Source organism: Agelaius tricolor, unplaced genomic scaffold (genome assembly GCF_023055355.1).
Source record: "Agelaius tricolor isolate 1412-34295 unplaced genomic scaffold, bAgeTri1.0.p SCAF_11, whole genome shotgun sequence".
NCBI lineage: Eukaryota > Metazoa > Chordata > Aves > Passeriformes > Icteridae > Agelaius > Agelaius tricolor.
The window spans coordinates 17,840,144-17,865,714 of record NW_027269271.1 but is presented as its reverse complement, the minus strand read 5'-3'; the positions used below and the strand labels follow the sequence as shown (position 1 = coordinate 17,865,714).

The 25,571-nt window shown below is 38.0% G+C and overlaps 1 protein-coding gene across 18 annotated transcripts in view; it reads left to right on the top strand.

Moving 5' to 3' along the window:
• Nucleotides 1-25,571, top strand: part of ADGRL2 (adhesion G protein-coupled receptor L2) — a 204,673-nt gene that overhangs the window by 122,147 nt on the left and 56,955 nt on the right. For all 18 annotated transcript variants that reach the window (XM_071436413.1, XM_071436414.1, XM_071436417.1 and 15 more), the window contains one exon: nt 10,742-10,955. In XM_071436413.1, coding sequence (XP_071292514.1) covers nt 10,742-10,955 — 214 coding nt within the window. The remainder of the gene's footprint in view (nt 1-10,741; nt 10,956-25,571) is intronic.

The window sequence follows — 25,571 nt, the reverse complement described above, 5'->3', positions numbered from 1 at the left end:
TTTCAAAAGTGTATACACGTTTTAGCATCTCCACCTCAGGGAGTTCCTGAAGTGAGTCAACAGGTGTTGCTCTTCCCATGGTGGGCTGAATGTGAAGCTCACTGAGTCAATAGAAAGACTTAGAGTGACCTAAACACTCTTTGTGTCAAGTCCTGGCTCACTCATGCACCAGTGCCCCATTAGGCTGTTGAGGGAGGCTGGCTGCTGAGGGAAGATGCTTCTTTAAAATTGAGTAGTCTAATGAAGCTCATTAATGCATTTTTCATTAGAACAAGAATATTGAGTATCCAGGTTAAATTCTAAAGAATCTGTCCTGCACTCACTGAGGTTAATGACAAAGCTCCCAATGATATTAGTGATGCAGGATGAGAACTTAATTGAGGTAATTAAGATTCTGCTTACCTAAAATTCCCTATTATTTTCAAGTTGATAAAATATTACAAAATTGCTACTATGAAGAGTTGTATAATGTTGGAGCTCAACACATCCTTCAGAAATGACAGCAATTCAGTGGGAGATAATACTATTTCTGTATTTTGCATTGATTCATGAAGTGCCCTTGTAGTCTTCTAGAGGCTTGTGTATGTGAAATCCATTGTGGAAAATAGGGTTCCTTTTAGTTTTGGAGCTCAAACATTGCCTTTATTGTATATTTAAAGTGGGCCACACATTGCTGAATCCCAGTAAGGATTTGAAGGTCAAATTCAGCAGTGGCAGAGATAGAAAAGGCACTGCAGTAGTACTATGGCATTGTTTAAGTTGCAGAGAATAGTTTAATTAAATGCAGCTCACTTTGCAGTACTGCAGACTTACTAAAGTCTCTGTTTGGACCAAAAGAAATGCTGTTTGCTTACTGAGTAGAATAGATAGGATATCCAGCTGTAGTGCCTTCCAGGGAGTCTAAAGCCCTGTTATAAACGACTGTGTCAGGATGCCTAATTTAAATAGTTACCCTAACACCTGCTCATTCCTGCCGCCTTTGGACACCCCTAACCTGCTCCTTCCCTCCTTGGCATCCCCAGCAGATTAACAATTCCCTCCTCAATTACTCTGCCATAATGGCCACTTTGATCATGCTCTGAGCTCGATATGGAAATTACCTTGATTAAGAACACTCAGCGCTGCAGAAGGCAGCAGCAGGGCTGGGAGGCGGGCAGTGCAGAGCAGAGTGCCCTGGGTGTGCACAGCCCTGGGCACTGAGTGCTGCCCTGGCCCCTCTGCCTGCCAGGATCCATCCCTCCCCTCTGCCTGCCAGGACTGCCTGCCTGTCCACCTCAGTGATGGATCAGGAGAGCACCGTGCTCTCGGCAACAAAGCCTTGGTTTAGGTGGTGTGGAAAAAAGTGGAGCAGTCAGGTCTTCTATGCTTCACAGCTGTCTCCTGAGATACTTGCTTTAAATATGTGGGGAAAGAGTTTTTCAAAAGAAAACTCTGACCTGGGACAGTGAAGCACCATGCAGATTAATTACTGAGAAAATTACCTTTCACATCTGTAGTAATGGTGCAGCACTTCTCTCTTGCTGGTTTTGAGTTTATATTTGAGCACCTAAGAGTTATTCCTTTCCTGGGTGTGGTGCAGAGGTTTCCTAGCCCTTGCCTTCATTATGGGTTGCATTAAGATCAATGCAGAGCTTTAGAAACACAGTTTTTCAGCTATTAGATGTGTGCTTCTAAATTGAAGGAATCAGTAAATGCAAAGTTTTCCTTTTTGTGTTGTGCTACAGTGCCTGTTCATGCCTCTTGTTACTTTCTAATATAAATAGTATTAAATATGGAATTCTTACACACAGTGATGGAAAATTGCTTAGTTACTGTCTTAGTACTCAGAGATTTCAGGGATCCTGATTTTTCATTTATTTCATTTGAGCCTTCATTAGCTGGTTCTCTAAAAGCTGAGAGCATTCCTGCCATACACATACACAGGGTTGGTGAGGATTCCAGGACTGAAAACCAGAATTCAAACTCAGAAGCCCTGAATTTGAGTCCTGGTGGAATTTAATTATCCTGTCCCTTTATCTCCCTTGTCTTTCATGTTTGCAATGAGGCATATGGATATGCCATTCCTTTACAGGTGATTAACAGCAGTCTGACTGGTGGAAAAGGTGCCTGTTCCATTTATTTATTCTGGAAATGGTACCTGTGTTGCTATTCTTACTCCCTGCTGCTCAGGGAGCAGGTCACAACTGCATATATTCCACAGGAGTTTTTAATTACCTCCTTGTTTACAAAAAATAGTTTTCCTTTCTTCATGCAATTTATTATTCAGAGGATTCTCTTAAGTATATATGTAGAATTATTTCATGATTCACAGAATGTGCCAGAACCTTAAGTACATTGTAAAAACTGTGTGGTACATCCCTCTTCTCTCTATAATGGTGTTTTTAAAATCCACAAATATTTCATAGAAGGTAAGGTCAGGAAGAAAGCCTTTCACTCTGACAGGTGTTTTCCAAGATTGCATGCTGCTCTTGTATCTACTTATGGGAACATTTAGAGTGATGGCACATTTACCTTAAAGTACATTCATCACATGGCTCTTCTTGTTTTCAAAAGGTATGACTGTATATTTTGATTTAATCTGCAGGATCCTTGCCTTTATGTTTCCAAGGGTTCTACTTTCTACCCCTGAGTTCTCTGAAAAGTTTCTGAAGCTATACTTACAAGAAGGGGGTTGCTGTGCTGTTTGCATGCTCATAAGCACTCTTTAAAATTAACCACATAACTTTTCCACTATAAATTATACTGTCACAATTGACTCCACCCCATCATTTTACTGAAACAAAGGAGAGCATATGAACTCTTATATTGTTTCTTGATTCCATTTCTAATGTATATGTAATTCTGTTTGTAAACAAGAAAATGTCCCATTTTTAAGTTTGCAGTTGTGATCTCAAATACTGCCATGAGGTAGCAATTGTATGATAATTAAATCTATTATTTTTTTAGCACTAGGGCTGTATTTGATATTTTCAACCCATAGCAATTATAGAATTAAATCTTATTTAAAATGAGCCAGAATTGTCAGGTATCTTAGTGAGATTAAATGTTTTACTTTCTTACATAGGTCAGGGTATAGCTTGCTAAGAAGGTGATGTACACAGGACACTAAGGGTTATTATTAGCCCCCAGCATGTCACCTGCTGGGATGATTTGGCTTTCACCAATGCACATATTCCCAAGGAAATGATACATCTCTGCATGGCTTCTATCAGCCTCTGAGGTGACAAGGCTTTGGGTTTCTTAAGGTGGGAAGAAAATAGTTCTTTTGTCAGCTGGCCACTCTGAATACTGATGATGGAAATTCCCCTTTCTTCCTCTTCCTCTGGCCCTCCCTAACACATGGTTTCCAATCAAAAAATGATTGCAATAACTGGAAATATAAATTGTTGTCAAGATACACTTTTATAGAAAATAAAAGCATATTTATTTTTATTCTACTATCAGTATCCTGTGCAGAGGAAATAATTCAACGGGAAATCCTGTTGAAACAACATTTCTGACACATCAGCCTTTGTGTCTTACCTCCCTTTTTAAGAGGTTGTTTCTGATTCAGAAGCTTCTCCTTCCTGACAGGTGGTGTGCTCAGAGAGTTCACAGTAGGTAAACTGGAGATAACCTTCAGCAGGGCAGGTTTACAAAGACCATGGGACTTACTTGCCTAGAGAAATTTTGAAGATGCAATGTTTTTAATGGCAAAAAAGAAAAGGGTAGAGTGTTTTTTTGTGAGCTGGCAGAGGATCAAGTGTGTATGATGTGAAGGAAAAAAGGAAGGAGATTCTTGCAGCCTGAGAACAGACATCTGGCTGGCAAAAGAAAAGAAATATCATTGGCAGATGAATACTGTTTTAAACTGGGATAATTTTAGATCAAGAGGGCAAAGTTTTGCTCTCATGCATACAGCTTCACTGAAAGGGATGGGAAAGGTGCATGCATATGAGAATACAATGTGGTGCTAAGTGAGAACTGAAGAACATGTATTTTTACATTAGATATTTAGACTTTCATGTTTAGATCACATGGTTTCCATCTGCCATATGTAGGCATTGCTAAAATGCTGCCAGGAACCAGGCTCTGGTTTGGTGACTTTCATTAAAGGAATTAGTGGTTTCTCTCCAGTTTCAGTGTGGCTGGATTCAAAGTGCAGAAGCCCATTTTCACAGTTTAGCATTAATTAGCACTCTAATGGCAGCCTCAGCAGGCAGGTGAGGGATTAAATGGGCATGAAGACCAACCTATCTCTTTTCCAGTAGTGGCAATTCCTTCAGAGTAGGGTCGAGACATAATGGGCTGATGTGGGGATGTGTGCATGGCTGCAGTCTGCCCGTTCTGGTTCCAGGTGACTGAAGGACTGTGCTCTGCAGGTCTGTCAGCGTAGCACTCATCCCTGCCCTCTGTTCTCTCCTGCTATTAAAGTGCACACACTCTCCTCACACACACCCAAACCCTAACAAAAACACAATCAAAAAAAGCCCTTTAATTCTGCTGGCTCCGAGAGACACATTCTTGCCCTTCTGAATGAGGGGTGAGAGCTGTTTAGGAGAATTTAAATGAGATCCTTGCCAGCAGTACACAGGAAGGATCGACGCTGTTAGATTAAAAGGCTGAGATGCTGCTGCTCACTTTAGGTTTTGCTGAATCATTTAACAAGGTGCAGAAAGTAGGTAAGCCCTGACTGGTTTTTTTTTTTTGCTGAAGAGAGCCTCACAGGGTTATATTTGAGAACTGCATGGAGACTGAAAACATAGAAGGAAAATTGTAATAAGTTTCAGTGAACCTGGAAGGCAGGACCCATCCTGGTGTGAGTCAGAGGGTGTAACACTGGCTTCTCTCCTGAATCTCATTAAGCAGACATACGTACTTTATGTTTATGTATACTGAATATTAAGTATATAATTACAGAAAATTACATGCCATTTTAATTTTGCTGCTCACACTGAATCTTGAAAAACATTCAAACTTGTAAAAGATTTTTAAAATTTTAATTTTTTAAAAGGCTAAATCATGTTCAAATAAAATGTGAAAGAATACTATAAAAGCCTTCACTAGTTACTTAATATTTCTAAAAGCTATTATTGACAGGAATTCATATATCCATTTTGTAAGAGACAGGCTTCCAGACTTTAGTTATGCAATTGAAATATGAAATGTCTGAGAAGCAGAATGCTAGAAACTAGTGTTAAGTATCTCCCCTCACAGCTCATTTACTCAGTGAAGAAGTTGCCTGGCTTCAGTGTAATTTAAATGGTCAGGTCTGCTCCTTAGGACTCTATGCCTCTTTGTTAAAGTTCAAATAATGAGATACTTTCATGTACTTTGTTTTGAGATAATCCCATTTTTATGAATGAGTTTAAAAAAATGAGGGAGGTGTCTCTTAGTAGAAAATAGTTTTCCTTTACTAAAAAATCCCCTTTCTCCCCATGTCTGCTCCATTCAGCATCTTAATTGACAAGAAGGACTATATACATAAAATGGTAGAGAATCCAGCTGTAGGAGGATATTTTTGAAGTGATCACTTCCTGCCTAATTTGACCCCGACTGAATAGTGGGGTTTTGTGTGCTGGGCTGCAGCACAGGCTGGCTGTGCACGGCTGCTGGGTTTCCCTGCAAGAGGAGCTGAGTGCTGTGAACTCCAGGCCTCTGAGCACTGTCAGAAGCTCTTACTGTGCCAATGTAATCTTTTAATAGACATGCTTGCCAGAATGACTTTTTCCTTCAAAGATAGAATGAGAAAGCGCAGTTGTCATTTAAATTGCCTCTGTCTTTTGTAGTAGTTGGTAGCGTTCTGTTGACCAGGGTTGGATAATTTAAAAGCTGTTTAACAAAATAACACGCTTGTCTGTGTGAAATATATACAGTGCTGAGAGACTGGGAGAAGTCTCCCTTGACAGAGTTCATGGGATTCTTTAGAAACTGCAGGATGCTGAGACTTGTCTGAGGAATTACAAAAGCTTTGAGGCGCCCATGTTGAGCATTTGCATGATTTTCAGATGGCAAAGTGTGTTCAGCTGTCTTCGCGCACCCTCCCGTGTGTGCGTGCGTGCACTTCAGTGGAGAGGGAGAGGATTCTCGGCACAGTTTTCGTTGGGCTTTGCATTTGTTAAACATATATTATTGAAATGCTGCCCAGGACACATCGCTTCATCTCGTGTAGAACTTAAATCATCATGTTGCATGATATGGTAAAATAAAAGAGATTGTGAAAGAGACAACTGTAAACATTCTGTTTGAAAAGATGTGCTCTTTTCAAAAGACCTTTCTGTTACAGCCAAATAACACAAGAAGCAATATTTCCTTGCTCACAGAGACATGTATAGCTATTTCTGCAGAGATTTGTTTTGGATTCTCAGTTCTTCCAGTATCTTCATTCTTTGAAATAATTTTATACTTCCATGTTGACTTTCTCTGTGCTTTAAGTTTTAATCAAAGGTTCCGTGCTTCTGATGTCGAGTACTGATGTTAGCCTGTTTACATTCCACCGTTTTCCCTCTGTATTCGATGAACATTCAAATGTGGTGGTGCCTTTTTGCTTTTATCTACCAAACTTAGCACACTCTCTTATTATTGACAGCTCAAAAACATGGTATGCTAGTGGGCAGGATGCTGTGAATTATTAACTTTTCTTTGCACTTTGACAAATTTAGGTTATCTTTGTAAAGAGAAATAATTTTTCTGAAGGAACCAAGACAGTAGAATGGTAAATAAGGCTTTGCAAACTTAAATTAAAATTTTTTAGCCAGATTTTAATTTCCAAAACATGATTCTGAAGTACGGTTCTTGTACAGGACTTGTACTTTTCATTTCATAGACTGAAATACCAGAGGAGAAATTTTGATTGTGATTTTTTCCTTTCAGTTTGTCTTTCTTATATGGATTGATCAATAAAGAATTAAAGAATGCATATTGCCACTAAACATCCCCTGTACCTTTTTTTCTTAGAAATGCAATTTCACAAAAGCAGTTTATTTGCTCCTTTCAATAAAGAGTCTGCACTCAACTAAGTTGTGAGCAGATAAAATGTGCAGGAAACATGTGTTTGCCAGGAAGCTTTTCTATAATCAAAACGGTCAGCAGGACAGAAACAATGGTTTTTTTTCTCATTAGGTGTTAATCTTCTTCCATTAAAAAGAAAAAATAAATTAAAAATTGGCATACAACACTGATTAATATACTCAAGCATGAGTGAATCAGAGACAGCATATGTTGCATTGGGTAATAGACGCTTGTTTGAGTTAATGTTTAGGTTGTGCTGGAAGTCCCAGCCCAGGCACCCAAAGGCCTTTGCAATCGGGGAGCATTTTGGGCGGCAGACAGCAGGAGCAGTGTCATCCAGGGCACAGTTTGCCTCGAAGCAATTAGCAGGAAGAGGAGGAATGTTGATTTCGGCTGCCGGAGGACAGCCAAACAAAGTAGGTTTGTTCGAGCTTCGGTAAGGCAAGCAGCAGGTTTAACACAGCTCGGCTAAGAAAATACCGTGTTGGGAATACTCCTGCGGAATTGCATTGGAGACACAAAGTTACTGGTGACAACAGTAATTATTGACAGACCCGCATACTTAGGTCTAAAAAACTGTGGAATGATGCTGAAGCATTCAGATGCCGGTTGTTCACACTTCCATCCCGTGGCAGTGCATCTGTTTATCGGGAATTATCTCCTGAATGTAAATGAATTTCAGTCCTAAGTCATTGCACCTGTTGCCAAGAGGTATTTATTCCAATCACTTGCCTAAAGCACAGGGAGTTATTGCTTGACGTTTTATAGCTCCAAAAAAAAAGCTGTCGTTTCAAAATCATTTGTTCAGAGAGGAGAAAATGGAGCAAAACAGTTCATTTTACCCTAAGCACTGCTATTTGGCAGTATTCACATTTGCACGGCACAAAGCTGCAATATTGATTTTTCGCTTACAGGGCCTCCCACAAGTTCTTTCTTCGATTGTCAGGATTGCAAGATGGATTGAATTACACTTTGCTTGTTGATATACTTATTTTTTCTTTGGTGATAGGAAAAAATTACAAATAAAGCTTCAGCATAAAGATCATAGCGGCTCCGCTAGTGGACTGTGAATTTATTTATTTTATTTAGTTAAAATTCTTTCTGCACCACAGAGATTTCTTAGAGCAGCATTCCCACCTAACACACACTGCATTGTTTTGCTTTATTGCTTGCTGCTTTTGCAATGTAACACCTACGTTGCAATCTCAGGTGTGTCCTCTGTTGCCTGCAAAGTGATCTAACCTTGCTCTAATATTTTTAATGTTTGTCCTGATACAGAACTTCTTGCGGATGCCTGCAGGGGGAAAAACTGCAGGATAAAACACATTCATAGTCACTATAGCAGTTGCCATAGATGATGAAGTAAGATTTGCAGGCTGCTGATTTCTCTGTAGCATAACTGCAGAAGTCTTGTGTTTGAATTCAGAGTATTTCCCAGCAGAAGTGGAGCTTGTGCTGCAGGATCCACAGCAGGGGTCAGTGCTGGTCCCAGGGAGCTGTGTGTGGCTTGGTCAGCCCTGGCCCCATAACTATGCTGAGCTGCTGCTGCACATGAAGCCACTGACACCTCAGCACCTGTACCCCATGGCCCTTCCCTCCTGCCCTGGTGCAAACACCTCTTTGGACACAGCTGTAGGTGCCGTTCCCCTTCTTGCTGATGGAAATTCAAAAAGTGTGAGAGGGGTGGACTCCCCCAGCCAGGCCATGCTGGTGCTGCAGGCCATGGAATCCCGGCTGAGTGCAGCAGATAACAGGCACCATTGCTGCCAGCAAGAGGGATGAGCTTCCTGGGGATGGCATTAGATTTGACAAGAGTAGTAGGATGTAGGAATGGCAGTGGCTAGCAGCATTATATTTGGTCCCACCATGGCTGTTGTGATGGTAATTAATGAAAGGAGTTGCTGTATTCAGGTGTGGTGGGGACTCTGCATGTAGCCCTCCCTGAGCTGTGAGTGACTTCTGTCTTCATTGTATTAATTTGCTGCATGGGAGGAACGTGCAGGGCATTAATGGGATGGATTTGTGTTTTAGCTCTTTCCAGCTCTCAGCCCATGACGCCTCAGCAAGCCTGTAATCATGGAGTTTGTTACTGCTCATGGTATGTGCAGCCACACTGAGGGCCAGGAGTGAATCTGAGGTGGAACTTGATGCTTTCCACAGCACTGACTCCTTCCCTTATTAACAAATACTGAAGCATACCAGTAACTGTACTGGTTTCCTGTAGGATATGGTTCCACAAAATATAAAGGCAGACCTGGCCACTGGGCTCTGTTCTCCTTGTGGCTGGGCAAGTTCATGCCAGGGAGCCACATCCTTATACTTGTGTGATCACTGCAAAAAACTTTTGCCATCTTAACAGATAAATATCTGCATATAGTAGGAGTTTTAATACACAGAATTCAATAGAAAAAATTATAGCCTCTGGTTCATGGGAAAATTTACTATCAAGGGGTTATCTCAAGTTGTTCTTGATTTTTTTAGGTACTTTCTTCCTTGCTTCTTCCAGTGCATCATACTTTTTAAGAAAAGTTTATTTTCTTCACTTTCAAAAAACCACAGAGCTCCAACTTTCCATACTTAGCAGCTATTTCTCTTTGCTGTCACAACTGGTCTCCAACTGAGCTTGCAGAGAAATATTAATGGCCCTGGGTTACTGTATTATGAAGGCATTTTTAAAAAATAGGAAGTTCTCCTGAAAATTCAGGATTTACTATTTTAAAGAAATAGATTTCTAACACTGCCATATTGCCCAGCTTGTTTTCCAAAAGTCACACAATTTTGTAAGAAACAGAAATACTTTTTAATAATAATCCATCAGTAACTGTGTACAAGAAACTGTAGTATGCAGATAGTTTTATTCTGATGTAATATATTCTTTTGTATTAAAAAAATGTCTCTAAAAGACTAAGTATCTGGATGAATTGCTGAACTTGTTCTGTTTCTAAAGTATTTTATACTGCTTCATTGGAGAAGTTACTTATTTTTAGGAATTCTATTAAGCAGAAAAAAACATGTTAAAAATTAAAATTAAATGTATTATTTTTGTGAGAAATGGGGAGGTTTAATACAGTACACATCTGCGATTTTTGGTAGTGCTAATTTCTATATTTGTTTCAAAATCCTCTCTATATGTAGTTAAGTTTATGTAAAAGACCCAGTAAGGAGCACTGGAGTTCAACTAGGTGAAGTGTCAGCATGTATATTTGGATCATGTCCATGCTGAGGTCACAAAATAGCAGAGCAAAAGTAACCAGCTCTTCCTGGAGAAAGGGAGACACAAAGTAAAAAAGACTAATGAAGTTGGAGCTACAGCTTTGGGCTTTTTTGTGGTTGTATTGTTTTCTTTTTTAAAATCACTTCTGCAAATCCTGCCTGCTCTGCTGCTTCCTGCTTCCAGACACAGCCTGTCTGACTATGCTCAAGGACTGGAGACAGAAGCTGAGAGAAAAGAGGTGGAAACTGGAACGTGCAGTGTAGCCATGCAGACAGGCACCACTGTCTGCCCTGCCCAGGATTAGAAGCAGTGAAAAGGAATTTCCTCTTTTCCCAGATTAAGGACACAGCAGCCATGGTGTAGGGATGTGACAGTTCCATGAAAGACGCCTCACTTAACATGGTACCAGGTCAAACTGTGTAAAGTTGCACTTCCTTTAGCACAGGAGAGTTGGTGCTTAGGTGGCAGAGAAAGAGGAGTCCAATTCAGTGTGTCCTTCAGGCTCAGCCCCATTTTGTCCTTGTTTTTTTCCCCAAGGTTTCAGCCGAGCAGCACTCCCGTTCGGTTTGGTGAGGAGGGAGCTCTCCTGCGAAGGCTACTCCATCGACCTGCGGTGTCCCGGCAGCGATGTCATCATGATAGAAAGCGCCAACTACGGACGGACAGACGACAAGATCTGTGATGCTGACCCCTTCCAGATGGAGAACACAGAATGCTTCCTTCCAGACGCCTACAAAATTATGACACAAAGGTAAAAATATACATATCGTGGTATGTATACTAACATGGTATGGAGACTAATGAGGAAAAAGGTCTGCGTTAATAGAGAGGTAAATGCTGTAAGAAATGTTGAGTTGTGATTGCCACTTTGCTATTCAGGTAATATTGTTTCTATCTAATAATATTTAAAGGAAATAGAAACTACCGGTTGCAATTAGAGGTTTGGGGGTTTTTAAATTCTGTAAACAAACATTAAAAAGCAGAAAGACAACTTCAAGGAGAATGAAACAATTCAGTTATTTGGAGATTCCCGATCTCCTTGTCTTTCAGGGGGTCAGATAGCCCTGAGAATTTTTCCGAATGGCTGCTGTATTTTTCAGTAAATGCAGTAAATCCCTGCCGTAGTTCCTAATAGTAGTTCCCTCCAATGGAAAATGTCAGAATGATTGCATGCCAGGATGATTATATGTCATTACACATGTGTGTAAGAGCATACAGGTGCATATAAGCAGAAGCTAGTGGCAGCGCTTGACATTCAGAGAAGACAGAAGAACCAACCAAGAATCATAAAGCCATTTAGGCTGAAAAAGACTTTTAAGTTCATTAAATCCAACCATTAGCCTTGTGCTGCCAATTCCACCTCTAAATCATGTCCCCAACTGCCAATAAAAGTATTTTTATTACAAAAGGTGCATGAGAGCTCAGATTCACAGAAAGTCCTGTGCTAAAGGCTGTGTATGGGCAGCAGCCACCTACTACTGACAGTTGTGGAAATGTCAGCGCAAATAAGTCACTGGCATTGCTACTGCCTTAAACTAAAAGCCTGAATGAGTTCAGGATTGGTTGGAAGTTTTCCTCCCAGTGCCTTTTTCCTAGGGTGAGGAATGTGAACAAAAAGGGGATGGGAATAACCTGGAAGCTTTCTGGTGCCCGTACACAGGTGTGTCAAATGAAATATGCAAGTTGGACTGCCTTCTGTGCTCCATTTCCTCTGTTCTGTTTGAACATGGTAACACTTAGTCCCATAGTCACCTGTCAAAAATAGCCTTCCATTTTGATTTACTGATTCACTTAAGTTGTCGTGAGTGGGATTCTTATAATTTTTTATCATTTTTATATGAATATGCAGATATTTTTTATTTCTGTAGTCAAATATTTGGGCTGGATCTCAGACTTCAATTTCAAATGCTGGAGGTAAATTGAGGATATCAGGTCTTTTATTTCTTGTTCTGTGTTGAACTTGTGGCTTGTTTTGTGATCACTAAGGGAAAGGCTCCATCGCTACACTGTTAAAAAGGTAATATAACTTCTTTAAATCATGTTTGAATTATCTTCTTGTGGTTCAAGTTCGTAGTTGTTAATTAGATCAAGCCAGATTTCCATCGAGACTGCAGCAGCAGTGTCATCATCCTCTAATCTGTCAACTCCCTTTGAAACCACCTTCAATTGCTTTTGTAAATGTAGTGCCGCTCTGTAGACTTCCTTGTTGTGTAAAATGCATGTTGTGTTTTGATCAAAGTCTTCCTTATGTTCACTGCAAATATACAGATTAGTGTAGTCAGAGACAAATATAGAGGCACAGTCTTGCTTGAAGTGACATCAGACTGTTACTGAAAAGCTGAAATTTCAATCTTTCCCTTTCAGTTAATCAGCTGTAAAAATATGATAGCAAAGTGTATTTTTGAACTTCCCCCATCTTTTACTCTTATGCTTTGTTCAACATTAAACTAAAATTGTGATCATATGGAGGACATTGGTTCAGACTATGCTCAAAGAGTTTTTTGTTTTTGTTCTATTTTTTTGTCTGAACAAATGGCAAAGATCATTTGACACTTTGCTTTCTATTTTTGTCTGACATTTATAGCAATTAGGAAGTTTGCTTTCATAGTTTTCTTTCTTAGATCTTGTCATTAAGTAGAAAAGATGTCTCTTGTCTTGCTTAATTTTTTCCAAAATTGCTCAATTTGTGCTATATTGCAAGCATAGAAGAATGTTGCAAATTTCTTATGAAATATTAAAAGTTCTTATATCTCACTTATAACTGCATCAGTGATTGTAATTTTTTGTTGTCTCAGGCAAATTGTTGTTTGGTCCTCAGCACATGTCCTTGATCTGATATATAAAAGTAACACATCAGCTGTATTTTGATGGCAACGATTGCATAGAAAAATCTAACCTGAAGGACTATCGGGTTCATTTGTTTTCCTTCTTATTTAATTGGTTAGAACTTTTGATGACAGTGAAATCTTCTTTACCTTTAGAAATAAGCAGCAATAGTTTCTATATTTCTACTTTAAATCTTGCAATATTTACTTTTAAGGACCTGTTTTTATCACTTCAGTCAACTGTGTTACCACTGCATTTGACCACTCAATTCAGTTTAGATGTACAGTTAAATGTAGTTCTGCAGCAATTATTAAGTGCTCATTATTCATTTGCAACATTAATCCACAGCTTTTGCACAGCAACAGCATTTTCTGCACTTACAAGGTGAAAACACTGGCTTAATGAGATCAATACTGTGAAATCTGAAGACTGAAAAATAAGATGAGGTTTCCAGTTTAACACAAAGCCATGTAATCACGTGCCCTGCTCCCCTTCCAGAGAACTTGAGATTGTAGCACACAGACCTTGCCAGTGTCCACTGATGCATCAGCTCCTCTTTCTCAGAATGAGCTGCTACTTAATCTTTTCTACCTCACCCTATTCTTTCTTTTCAGCATTTCTCAAAAGATTTTTAACTTAATGCATTCCTAGGAAACCTGACTAGAACACTAATGACTTCATTGCTTTGCTTTTACCTCTGTAAAATAGTTATTAAATTTTTAGTCCCTGATTGAAATTACATCCCAATTATTCCAGAATAAAGTCTTTCAGATGTATTTGGATTCTATGTAAACTTCAGACTGGCATGGTTGAAATTAAAGCTTTGAAGAAAGAGACTAGACCTTTAGAAAATCCTTCTCCTCTTTCACACTTTTCTGATAATTAACCCCAGCGTTTGCATACCATCAAGTTTGAGAGATTCTACCACATGCTGCAGTTCAGCACAGAAATAAGCTAATTTCTGGAATATTTGGTGAGCAAGTAGCATAAGTGAGTGGCAGAGGACCCATGTTTCAGGCACGTTTTAGTTCTTAAAATAGTCCAACTCCTCTGTGCTCTGCTGTCCTTTAGCAGGGACAAATCTCCTCTGTTTCCTTTTCATTTAAAAAGAAATTAAATGAACAGGGAAGCAGAAGATGCAAAGCAGCCTGAGGAAATTGCTCTAGTTGCTTGCTCATAAAGTGCATTTGTGTGGCTGTAGCAGAAACTGTCATGAAACTTTGAAGTTGATAAGGCTAATGCTGCTTTTTATAGGCACGGCAGAGATTTGAAAATTAACAGCATAAAATTCACTCATGACCTCGTATTATCCATTTCTGTGGCAAGCGGATTGCAGGTGGATCTTGTGAGTTCTGTTTAAACCACCTGGGTGTTTATGAACATTTTCTGTCTCCGGTGTCTCCTATGGTCTGGACCATAGGTAAAAGAATAACAGATATATAATAGATATTTCTAGAAATGTACTTAAAATATAATTCAAATCAAAGGTCTCTTAGGTATGTAATATTATAGTGAAATAATAAGATGCTAAGATGGATTCTTGCATGCTGGGATTATTCTTTTTGAATTACAATTAGGAGTTGTTTAGTAGGAATAATTTTTCCTAGTCCTAAATTTTTTTGTTTAGGAGAAGTTCAGAGTTATTTGTTTTCACAATTGGATAATGATCTTTGTGATTCCAGGACAGTGAAATTAGATTTTTTTTTAATTGACTGTGTATTTAAGTATATACTTGGATGGTGTGGCAGGTAATAATTTGGAATTATATAATTTTAAATCTTGATAAACCCCATATTTAAAAAATGGTGGGTCTGTTCCAATCTGTACACCTTTTTTTTAAGCAATTGTAGTTATTACTATTGTTGGGGCTAGTAGAAAATTAGTATTTTGTATTTAAAGAAAATTAGGCCTATTCACTCGGAATCTATGGAATCATTCACATAGATGAAAAATTCAAACATTTACTTTTTACAGCCAAATTAATATAAAGTTCAGAAGGAAAACACTTTTTCCCTTGTTATACAGGGTAAAATAAAATACCTTGAACTTTTAAGTAATAACTGTATGTTCTCTGATCTGATACCAAGAGTATTGTTGTAAATACTGAAAAGAAGAAAATTCAAAATGTTTAGACTTCTTTTGCAAACTGTGTAAACATCTACATTAAAAAAAGTAGTCTCATGTTGCGATATTCAGTTTATTTTGGATTAATTTTTGATCTGCAACAGAAAGGCAGTTACATCACTTCTGCACTGAAATAGCCTTTAAATTCCATTTTCAGCTACAATTTATACTAAAACTGTGGCTTTTGTTTACTTTACATCTTTGCTAAGCATATTTAATCAGTATAATTTTGCTTTCTAAATATGCACAAACAAGGCAAACCTCATTTTCCATAGGTAAGCTTAAACATAAAAATATGTCAGGTATAACAGATGAACTTAGGCAACTGTAATTTTTTTAGATACTCTTCCCTTTTAAAACATTGCTGCAGCTAAGTAAAAGGACTGAAAGAGGAATAAATCCTCTTCAGCAGTGTTTGTTTTTTTCTGTTGCATCTATCCTGTCCTATCTATAGCACAGGCAACGCATGTACCTTCAATTACCATGTCCATCATGACACCAGTGAGGAGTTCACGCCTGGGTTTTTGTTACCATGAACTTTTCTCCCATGGCAATGCCCTTAACCTGTTCTGTCCATCATCCCTCTGCAGACAGCTGCACTTCAGCAGAGGGTTTCCACAACATGAACAACATGCCCCTGCCCTGCTGAGTGACCAAGGCAAAGCTGAAGGAAGCAGCACATCCATTCCTTCTCCCAGGATTTCCTAATGTATCCCATGGGAGATTGGAAGACTGGAGGTGTTCATTCTTTTCCATCTATTCACCTGTCCAAGAAATAGGTCATTTTGAAAACTCCTATATATAAAGGAGTGAGACATTTTTGAAAGGAAACAAAATGAGTTCTATTTCAAAGGAGACTCATCTCTCAAGCCCTCTTTCCTGTTCTTGCTTGTCAGGTCTGCAGAGAAAGCACTGTCACACCATATTAGTGTCCTTTCAAATGAAAACAAGTTGGTCTGTTCTGTAATGTGAGTGGATAAAGCAAATCTTCCACTGGACTCCAAGCCTGGGTGAAATCTATAACTGATGAATCTCATTCATTGTAGCAAAAAGGTGTAATCAAAAGGAAACTTGGCACAGGGTGCTTTGCTGATAGAATGCAGAGCGTGCTGTGGGTCACTGCAGACCTGAATTCCAGCCTGTGCAAGATTTCCAGAGAGAAGCATTTCAGAGCCTCTTCCAAAAACAGCTCCTTCAGCCAGGACCCAGGGTTGATTCAGTGTTTAAACTGCAGCACACTTCAGATTGGCATTTCTTGGTGGTATGACTTACAGCCTTTTTCATGGGCTGGATTTCATCCTTTGCCATTTGGAGCTGCCTGTAATTGAGGCAGTGGCACACTGCACTTCGGGGGTCTGCCAGGCTAGGCAAGGGCTCTGCTGACCCCTGCTGCTATCCTTGCTTTTTCCCTTGCTTTTCCTTCTGCAGCCAAAGGTTGCCTCTCTTTGCTAAAGATACTATCAGGTGAAAAGTGTTTTTGAATAAGAGGTACAGCTTCCCTTTTTCTGCTTTCTGCATGTCCTTTTCCTTTTTATGTCAGAGAAATCCCAGTGCTGATGACAGGGTACACAGGCTGTTGTGCATCGGGTGCGTTCTTGGAATTTGCACACATCAGAAGTTCTGTCGTACTGATGCTGATCTCACAAACAAGCACCTTTTGCTCTGGCATGCCAGTGCTTTCTGTTCCAGCTTGCTTACAACTGCTTCACAAAACATTTACCATACAACATCATCAATATTAGACGTTTTTTCTTAAGCACCCTTTTAAAACTAAGAATTCTATTAATCTGAAATAGATCTTAGTACAGCAGTCAATCCTGTGACTATTTTGATGTAGCAGAAGCTTAAAGTGCTCTTAATTGTGAAATTCAGCTTTTCACGATACCGAGCTGTGGCCAGATTGATTTTTGTTTTGCTTTCTATGTGTTAGTCACAAGACTTAGTTATGACTCAAATACGAAGAGAAAAGCAGAAATATGTGTAGTGTGTTTTCATGAGCAAGGTATAATCACAGAGCCTAGAAGGTTCCTGAAACACACCGCAGTCAGTGGTGTTATTACAGCAGAAAACAGTAATACCCATGACTGAGAAGAACCTTTTCTGGCATTGTGTATTTTCAGTATCATTAATTCTTAATATGAAAGTAGTAGGTCTAGTTTTATTCATTAAAAATAGGGGGATTTGTTAATGGGGTTTTTCTATCATGGCATTACTTAGTAAATGAAATAGAAATCCTCATATTACAAGGCTCTTAGCAGTCAGGTGAGGGGAAATAGCTGTCAGTGGTACTTGATCATCGTTTTGCAGTGTGTTCTATTTTAATTTCCTGCAGAAGAGATTTTACTACACACGTGCAAACACATAACACAGGGGCGCGTGGCTGTCGTTGCAACATTGGACAGGCTACAAAGGAAACAACAAAAGGATCGTTCATACCAACTAATTACATTTAAATTTTAGATTTAGTTTGCTTCAAAAAATACGGGATTCATTATTTTACTAGGGTGTAGCTTGATATTCTATTTAGCGTTTTCATATCTTATATTCAAGTAGTTTTCTTCCTTTATTATTGGCAAAACCACAATCAAATTCTTCTTAAGTCAGCATATCTCTTATCTGCCAGGATCATATATACACACTCATCAGTCTTTCCTTGCTATTCATGGGGTGAAAATAAATGTAACTAACTGTACATATACATACATAAAATTTTAAGTATTATATGCTGTTGCTTGTGTATTTGAGCTTCATATAAAATACGTGCTTCAGCCTGTGATTTTTCTTGTGGTTTTTTTCCTGCTTGCTGAAATGAGCTTTACTAGGTGTGCACACTGTTTAGCCCAGTTAATCACGTACTATATGTTTTGGGTATGTAATTGCCTCTCTTAGTAATTTGCTAATTTTTTAGAGAACTTGACTGAGACAACATTGCTTAACCTTCAGCACCTTTCAGTTGAATTTTGTGTCCTCTTGAATGAGTTTGCATGAATTTTACATGGTTTTCATATTTCTAGTCTAGCCAATATAAGTTCCTGGTTCAGTTGCAGTCAGAACTTTATTATTAAAAAGTTCTAATTTACTTATATATTGCTGCACCAAATTTAGTTCATATAGAATAATAATGTAATAGTTGAAACCTATTAATTCCTCCCACCCCAATAAAACCTCTATAATACTTAGCCAAAACAGCTACATTATCTGATAAGTTGATTTAGGACTTTATACATGTGTTCATATAGCCATTTATCTCAACCCTTTCTGAGGAGACCTTTATTAAGCTGTGATGACTGCTGAATATGAAATGTAACCAAGATTATTTTTTTATTCAAATATAATTTAAATATTCATCAAAGAGGAGTTATGCTTGAAACTGACAGAGACTATTAACATCAAAAAATATAATTAACTGCACTGGGTATCATGAAGCAGAGTTAGCCAAATAGCCGAGAGGTCTAATTGCTCTAGAGTCTGAGAAGCAATAGTTTTATTTTATACTTTTGCTGTGGAATTAATAGTGATGTGGTTTCCTACGCAAGGCAATTAAAAGCTGCCTGTTAAGGTTCATTGCACTATAGGAAATCTGTTGAATATCACTTAGTAAACAGAACTGACATGGAAAAGGTACATGAAGATGGGCAGAGCAGGGTATAGATCATAAATTAGGACAGATTAATATGAATTAAATATATCTAAGTAAATTATGAGTACTTTCTAGTGTTAAAAGTCGGCAGTAGCCATGAAAGTGAAAAGTTTTCATTAGTAACACAAAGGAAATGGAATTTAAAAATTATTACAGTGAAGATGTTTAATTCAGAGGAAAGAAATAGAAGAGTAACAAGGGTTTAAAAATTAAAAACTATCTACAGAGTAGTAGAGAAATTAGCAGATCTCATATTCTGTAAATGTCTTTCTGCCACAGAATAATCTCCTACTTACAATAAAAAGAACCTTCTGACCTTTGTGGCTCAATTAAGCTTTTAGTTGTATTCAACAAGAAAAGTCTTCTTTATTGAATCCCATAGATTTTGCCTGTGCCCAGAGTATACATTCTAAAAAGGCATGGCCATATTCGTGGTATTTTGACATTAATGAGGTTGCTGAAATGGAAGAGTTTAAGGATCAAAGATACAAGCAATGGTGCTATTTTACAGCATTTTTTTTTCCTCTCTAATAATAAAATTGCGATTTAATTGCTTAATAAATGGGCCATGATTACTGAAAGACATAGATAATTTCCCTCTTTCCATTTTATCTTCTCCATATTGCAGAACAATAATTAGCAAAAATACTACTACCACAAATGAAAGAAGTTTTTTATTTTTTTTCCCTTCATGTAATAACTGTGAATGAAAGGAGTTTGCATGTGTGTCTTTTAGTCTAGTATGATACTCAGCTTCTATGGTTTTTAGGAAGCAATCTAAACAACTAATGTCATACTACTAAAATAAAATCACACAAAGAATTCAACTAGAATTTCTGCTTTATATAAAGATTGGCTGCCTGTTTCATACATTATTTAGCAGGCTTACCCTGTTTATATCAGTGACATAAGAGTGCGTGCTACTTTCTCAGAAGAGCACTGTCTTTGCCGCTTCACAGCACAGTGCCTTGTACTCCCAGACTTGCACATGGTGTTAGCAGATATTTAAAGCACTTCAGCTTAACATTTTATAGGTCATGATGAACTGAGCCTATAAAACAAGTTACTGCAATGAAGTTAATGCAGTCTTAAGAGTGTTACATAGACCGAATACTCAATATTCAGGATATTTTTAGCCCACTGTAGACATATCAATGGGAAGGAAAGGTTCTTACCATGAGGAGTTTATTTCCATTCCAACCTGATTTACAATACACTTGCAGTACAGAAGCTTTGCTACAGATTTACTATTGAAAGCCATTTTTTCAGGTTCACCTGGTAATACAGTAGCTATAGGAACCTTTGAATTTCAAATTCTTCTACTACACACACATATACACATGCAAAACGAAAAAAAAACAAGAGAAGAAATTAGGCAGAAAAATAATTTACTTGGGCAAGCTACTGTGACCAAAGTCATGCACCTTGAACACCTTGGAGGAAGCATCCTCCATCTTACTCGTCAGTGACACCAACCTGTACAATGTTTCATCTGGCAAGATGGTGTATTTTGCTGTTGTAGGTGCAAAGGCGTCTATATTCCTTTCTTAGTAGTAATCTGTGATCTTAAACCTTACCGTTCATTGCTTCTCAGATACCTTGCTTCTTGTGATATACATCTATATAATGAAGGAGCAATTTGGAAATGTGTTTAATACACACATTTTTGCAGCACTGTAAAATTGTTTTGCCATAACTCAAGAGTTTGTGCTCTGTCTATTAAATACTTTCTTTTAGTCTGAATTGTAAGTGTAGCAATAACGTGACAGTTCTGAACCCATAATCTTTCCCTGTTTACTGAATTTATTACAGACATTGAGTTCAACTCTACTGTTACACTCATGAAACTGTAGGTGTTTTCTCATCTAGAAGGTAGCAGCAGTGATATTGCTTTCAGTATATTATTCTGGTGCCAGCATCACTGGTAGGTATGAAAAATATAATTTACTTTGTGTATTTAGCTTTCTTGGATAATTTTGCTGCCTTTTTGACAGAGATACAGCAAAAGAGCACCTCCTGGAGTCACATTTAAAACAGGAGCACTTTGGGTAATGTACTGTAGACAGAACACATATGAGTTAGAGCTCTCTTATCATGAATGCCATCAGCAGTGCCTTGTTGCTTTCTTATCAGCCACTTCCTGCTGTCAGCCCAGTGCTTATTTCAATAGTAAAGGATTTGCATGAAATGTAACACAGTATTATGTATGGCTAACATGCGGTTTTTAATTGTGCAGGCACACGAGACTCCTTCAGTGGTAGACAGTTTCGTAAAAGGATTAGATCATGAATATTTTTGACACAATTAAAGATTATCTGTGCATTGATAAAGTGAAGTCAGTGAATTTTCTAATGAATGTTTTACAGGGGTGAGTCTGCTTGGCTTGTGTAAAAAACCAGCTGCAGAATAGACAGGATTTTGCAGATGTGGGAACAAGCAAACCAAAGCAGTCCTCTAAACTTCTTTGGGCTCAAAACTGGAAGTTCCAGGAACCAGAGAGTGCACAGTTCAAATCAGTAACTTAATCCCTTAACTTCAGATTGCAAAGAAAAAGTGGGATTGTGCTTTCCAAGTTAGAACAGCATAGTTTTTGCAGGGGAAGTCCTATATCTGGAAGTCCTGTAAGCTTTCCAGATGATAATTAGATCCAGACATCACTGGAATATATATATTCATATACTAATGAATAACAGTGCTTTTGTGACAGGCATTCCTCTCAGAAGAAGAGAAAGTACTTGTAGTGAGGACTCTCAGACACATTTTAATAGGAAATGACACCACTGTTACAGAGTTGATTAAAGATCTACCAAGGGACAACGCTTCTGGAAAAAATCAGCAGATGAAATGAGAAAAGTTGTAATTTTATTATTAGTTATCAGTTAAATACGTGTAACTTTAAGACCATGAAATCTGCAGTAAAAATATGAGAAAAAGGACTGTACCTTCTTGCTAGCAGATTGCACTTTTATAAATTTCTTAAAATAATCAAATTGTCTTTTGCCTCTTGCTCAGCATTTTTCTCTGAGTTCTGTTGAGCTGTATAAATGAGTCACTCTGCAGCACTATGGAGTTGGTGGATATGCAGCAGTGGGCACATGGCCACTGTTGATGAAAATGATAACCCAAAAAGGGGATATTCCCCAAGGCAGGTTTACAAAAAACAATTTATTGTTTTTCACCCTGTAAAACTCATCTTACATGCAGCATCTTTTGCATTATTACAAACTCTAATCCTCTGAGTGGGTAATTAACGGACCAGAAAAGCCATTTGTGGAAAGAAAGAGCCATAAGGGTGAAAAATATTTCTCTGCTGAATGATCTTTAAGGAGTAAATAATTACAAGAGTGAGAGGTTTGGGATGACCAATCTAAATCTGAACATAATTAGGATGAACACAGTTTGAAAATCGAAGCAGTTGGCATGTGCAACAATTCTCATTTCAGAAGACTAATTAAATATTTAAAAGCCCAAAACCCCTCACTATTCACAGAAAAATAGCCTGCCACAAAAGGGTCTGTAACTTTGCAGATAATTAGGAAGGGTTATAGGGGAAAAATCACGGATTGGCTCCAAGGTTCTGCAAGGTCACATCTTATTATGGTGTATCTTTTATATGGTCTGATAACAAGATCTTGCTAATTTAATCTAAGTAGGGCATCCCATAGCGATTTCCCATTTCCCTTGTTAAAAATAGGATCATTTTTCCATATGCCAACTGCAATAGGTGAACATTTTTGTAAATAATTTCTCCTAATTGATACAGGCTATAATATTTTTAATTATTCAAGGTGAATGCATGTGTTAAAGTTGAGTTAGGGTTGTGCCCACTGCATGCCCCATGTGAAGTTGTCCTCTGCCTGCCTGTTGCACAGGGAAACCAAAGGACTCTATGGAATCTGGTTATCCCAGTGGCCAGTTCTATAAATGACTAAATCTTAATTTCCTGTTAGAGGCAAAATAGGATTTTTTTGTTGAATATGCCTTTCTGTATGCAGAAGAGATGTGTTAAACTTAGGAGACCCATAGAGAATCAAGCTGAATTTGCATTGCACAGACCTGGAGGTCTGGTGGAACTGTGAGCGTGGAAAGAGTGCGAAGGCTTCTGTTTCAAAAGTTGCAGTAACAAATCATACCTGTCATCTAAAATACCTTATTTTAGTAATTAAAGTGGGTGATTGTTAAAAATGTATTTCAGATCTGTGCAAATTAACGTGAAGGATAAGGCTACATGTTTTCAATATTGTAATTCTTCAAGTTTCTCATTTAATAATGACTCAGAAGCTGTCTTGAGTTACATAACTTTTAACTACGTTATGAATATGGTGCATGCCAAGCCATGGATAAAAAAGATCAACCGTGCTGCAAAAAAAGAATTCTAAAGGGTTTTTACTGTTATCCTATACTCTCTGTCTGGTAGTCTCTTCTCCTGCAAGTCTGTTGCAGTGTTATTCCTAGGGATCAGACACTGTGCTTCAGGATTTTCTTTTGGATTTTCTATAGCTCTGCTCTAGCACTGTGCCACTGAAATAAATGCCCCTTCGTAAAGCTCTGGGTTTATTTAAAGCCCCATGTTTCTCCCCTGAAACCTGCTCAACGCACGAGGCATGATGTTGCACCGTGCTCATTCGGTGTGAATAATCTTTGCAAATTGCTCAGATACAACGATGCTGCACTACTAAAGTTTTCATTAGTAAGTAAGCATAGCTGCAGGCTATTTATTTTGTCTAAATGGTGAAACATTTAATTGGATCTTTTGAACTTATTACTTTTCAGCAGTGCAGATCTGCTTGGCTTAGTTGGTGTTCTAAGATGTACACTGCCTGTAATCCCATGCTGCAGCTTGCTTGCAAATATGCATGCATGTAAATGATATGACTATTATTATTATTATTATTATTATTATTATTATTATTATTAAAATTACTGTATTTCCATTTCTTATTCCTCAGGTGGGGTTGCATTAGAAACATTTTCTCTAAAGAACAGGTCTCTTCTGTTTCATACTGTTACGGGGTTTGGGTTTGCACCTACGCAGACCTCACCAGGAGATTGTTCATTTACTTTGCACACCTCATTGCATCTTTGATACTTACTTTTACTGTCCTTGATTTACAGTCATCTCCTCAAAAACTCTGATTGGTTTAGTAGGCCTTTGGAATACATGGTATAAAGTAGTAGAGATAGAAAAGCAGGATTATAAATGCACCCAGAAATATCGAGAGAAAGCAGGACTTATGTACTCCACTGGAATCCACTTTTTTTTCCCTATCCCTGCTTTATCTGATGCTCCAGTTTCAGGTTAATGATAACCCCATAATAATAGCATTTACACCAATAAGAAAAGTATTAGAACAAGGATGAACTGTAACAAGAAAAACTGTTTCTGATAGCTTAGATGTGAGTAAGTGAGAAGATTCCTCATTTTAACAGTGACTGCTTTGAACTTAGAGACATGAATACTAAAAGGCAAATGGGTCATAACTAAATGTATTAAAGTTGTAAGAAGAGGTTGAAAGCAAGAAATATAGTTAAATTACTTTGCCATACAAGTCTGATACACATTCATTGACAGTGAATCAGACCAAGTAATTCTAAGAAAAGGCCTATGGGAGTTGCATATTTTATGCTGTGTTTTATTGTCTATTTGGAGTTTTTATGCTTAATGTGTACCCTTAGACTCCCACAAGATTACATTGTATAAAGAAAGCACAATTAAATATTATTGCAATTTTTTATTGGGCAAATGGAAACAAGGCTATGGGGCACCTTCTCCTACAATATTAATTATACACTATTTACCTTCAATATTATATTTTAAAAGAAAATGGAAGGAAAAAACCACCCTTTTTTTTTTTTCTTCACCCCAAATATTTTTCATCCAAATCCCCTGGATTTATTACTGTAATGGTCACATTGCGAAGTGCACAGAAAATCCTAGGGCTAGTTCATGAATTTTCAAACCAAGCTGTAGGATGCCTCACTGCTTCAGCAGTCGTAGGTGAGTCACCAATATCTAGACAACAGCTCTTATGGCCAAATTCTGCTATCATACCTGCTCATGTATCTCCTTTTGTCTTTTAGATAATGAAAACTGCCAAGCACAGCTCACTAAATCCATTTCCTCTTTCAGCTCAGTAAAATAGGTGCTATTTACTTTTTGCATGCTCATTCCCCTATAATAGTTTTGGGGCTAAAATGAAAAAAAAAAATTTAGAAAATCTTACAAATGAATAAGCAATGTTGTCAGTATGTCTTCCTGGGTTTGAAAAGGCCAGCCCCAGGATTATAGATCTATCCTTAGGGGCTCTATAGGATGAGTGCACTCTCATCCTGCATGGGAAGGGTAGTGCTTGAGCACTGTGGAAACAGCAGTGATGGCTGGCCAATCCTCCTTCAAAGCCAGGCTTTATAAGAAGGCTGGATTTTCTCAGCAGGTCTTTTTTCCAGGCTTTGGTTAGGCTTAAATTGCTAACTCATTAGATCTCAGTACATAATAATGTATGGCATCTGAGGTGAGTTTGAAACTCAGAATTTAAATACATGCCTTTAAATTTATCTACTGTGGCATTTCCTTGTGCATCCTTATGTACCAAAACACCCCTAAAATAAGATCTCAGTTCTCTATTTTATGTGTAAGTTTTGCAATAAAACAGCATTTAAGTAATATCTGATGTCTTCATACATCTGTAACTTTGCATTTAATGGCGGGAGCGGAGGTTTAGTGAATATTCATAAAAAAGCAAAACCACATCCCACATGGCAGTTGTAGACCATTAG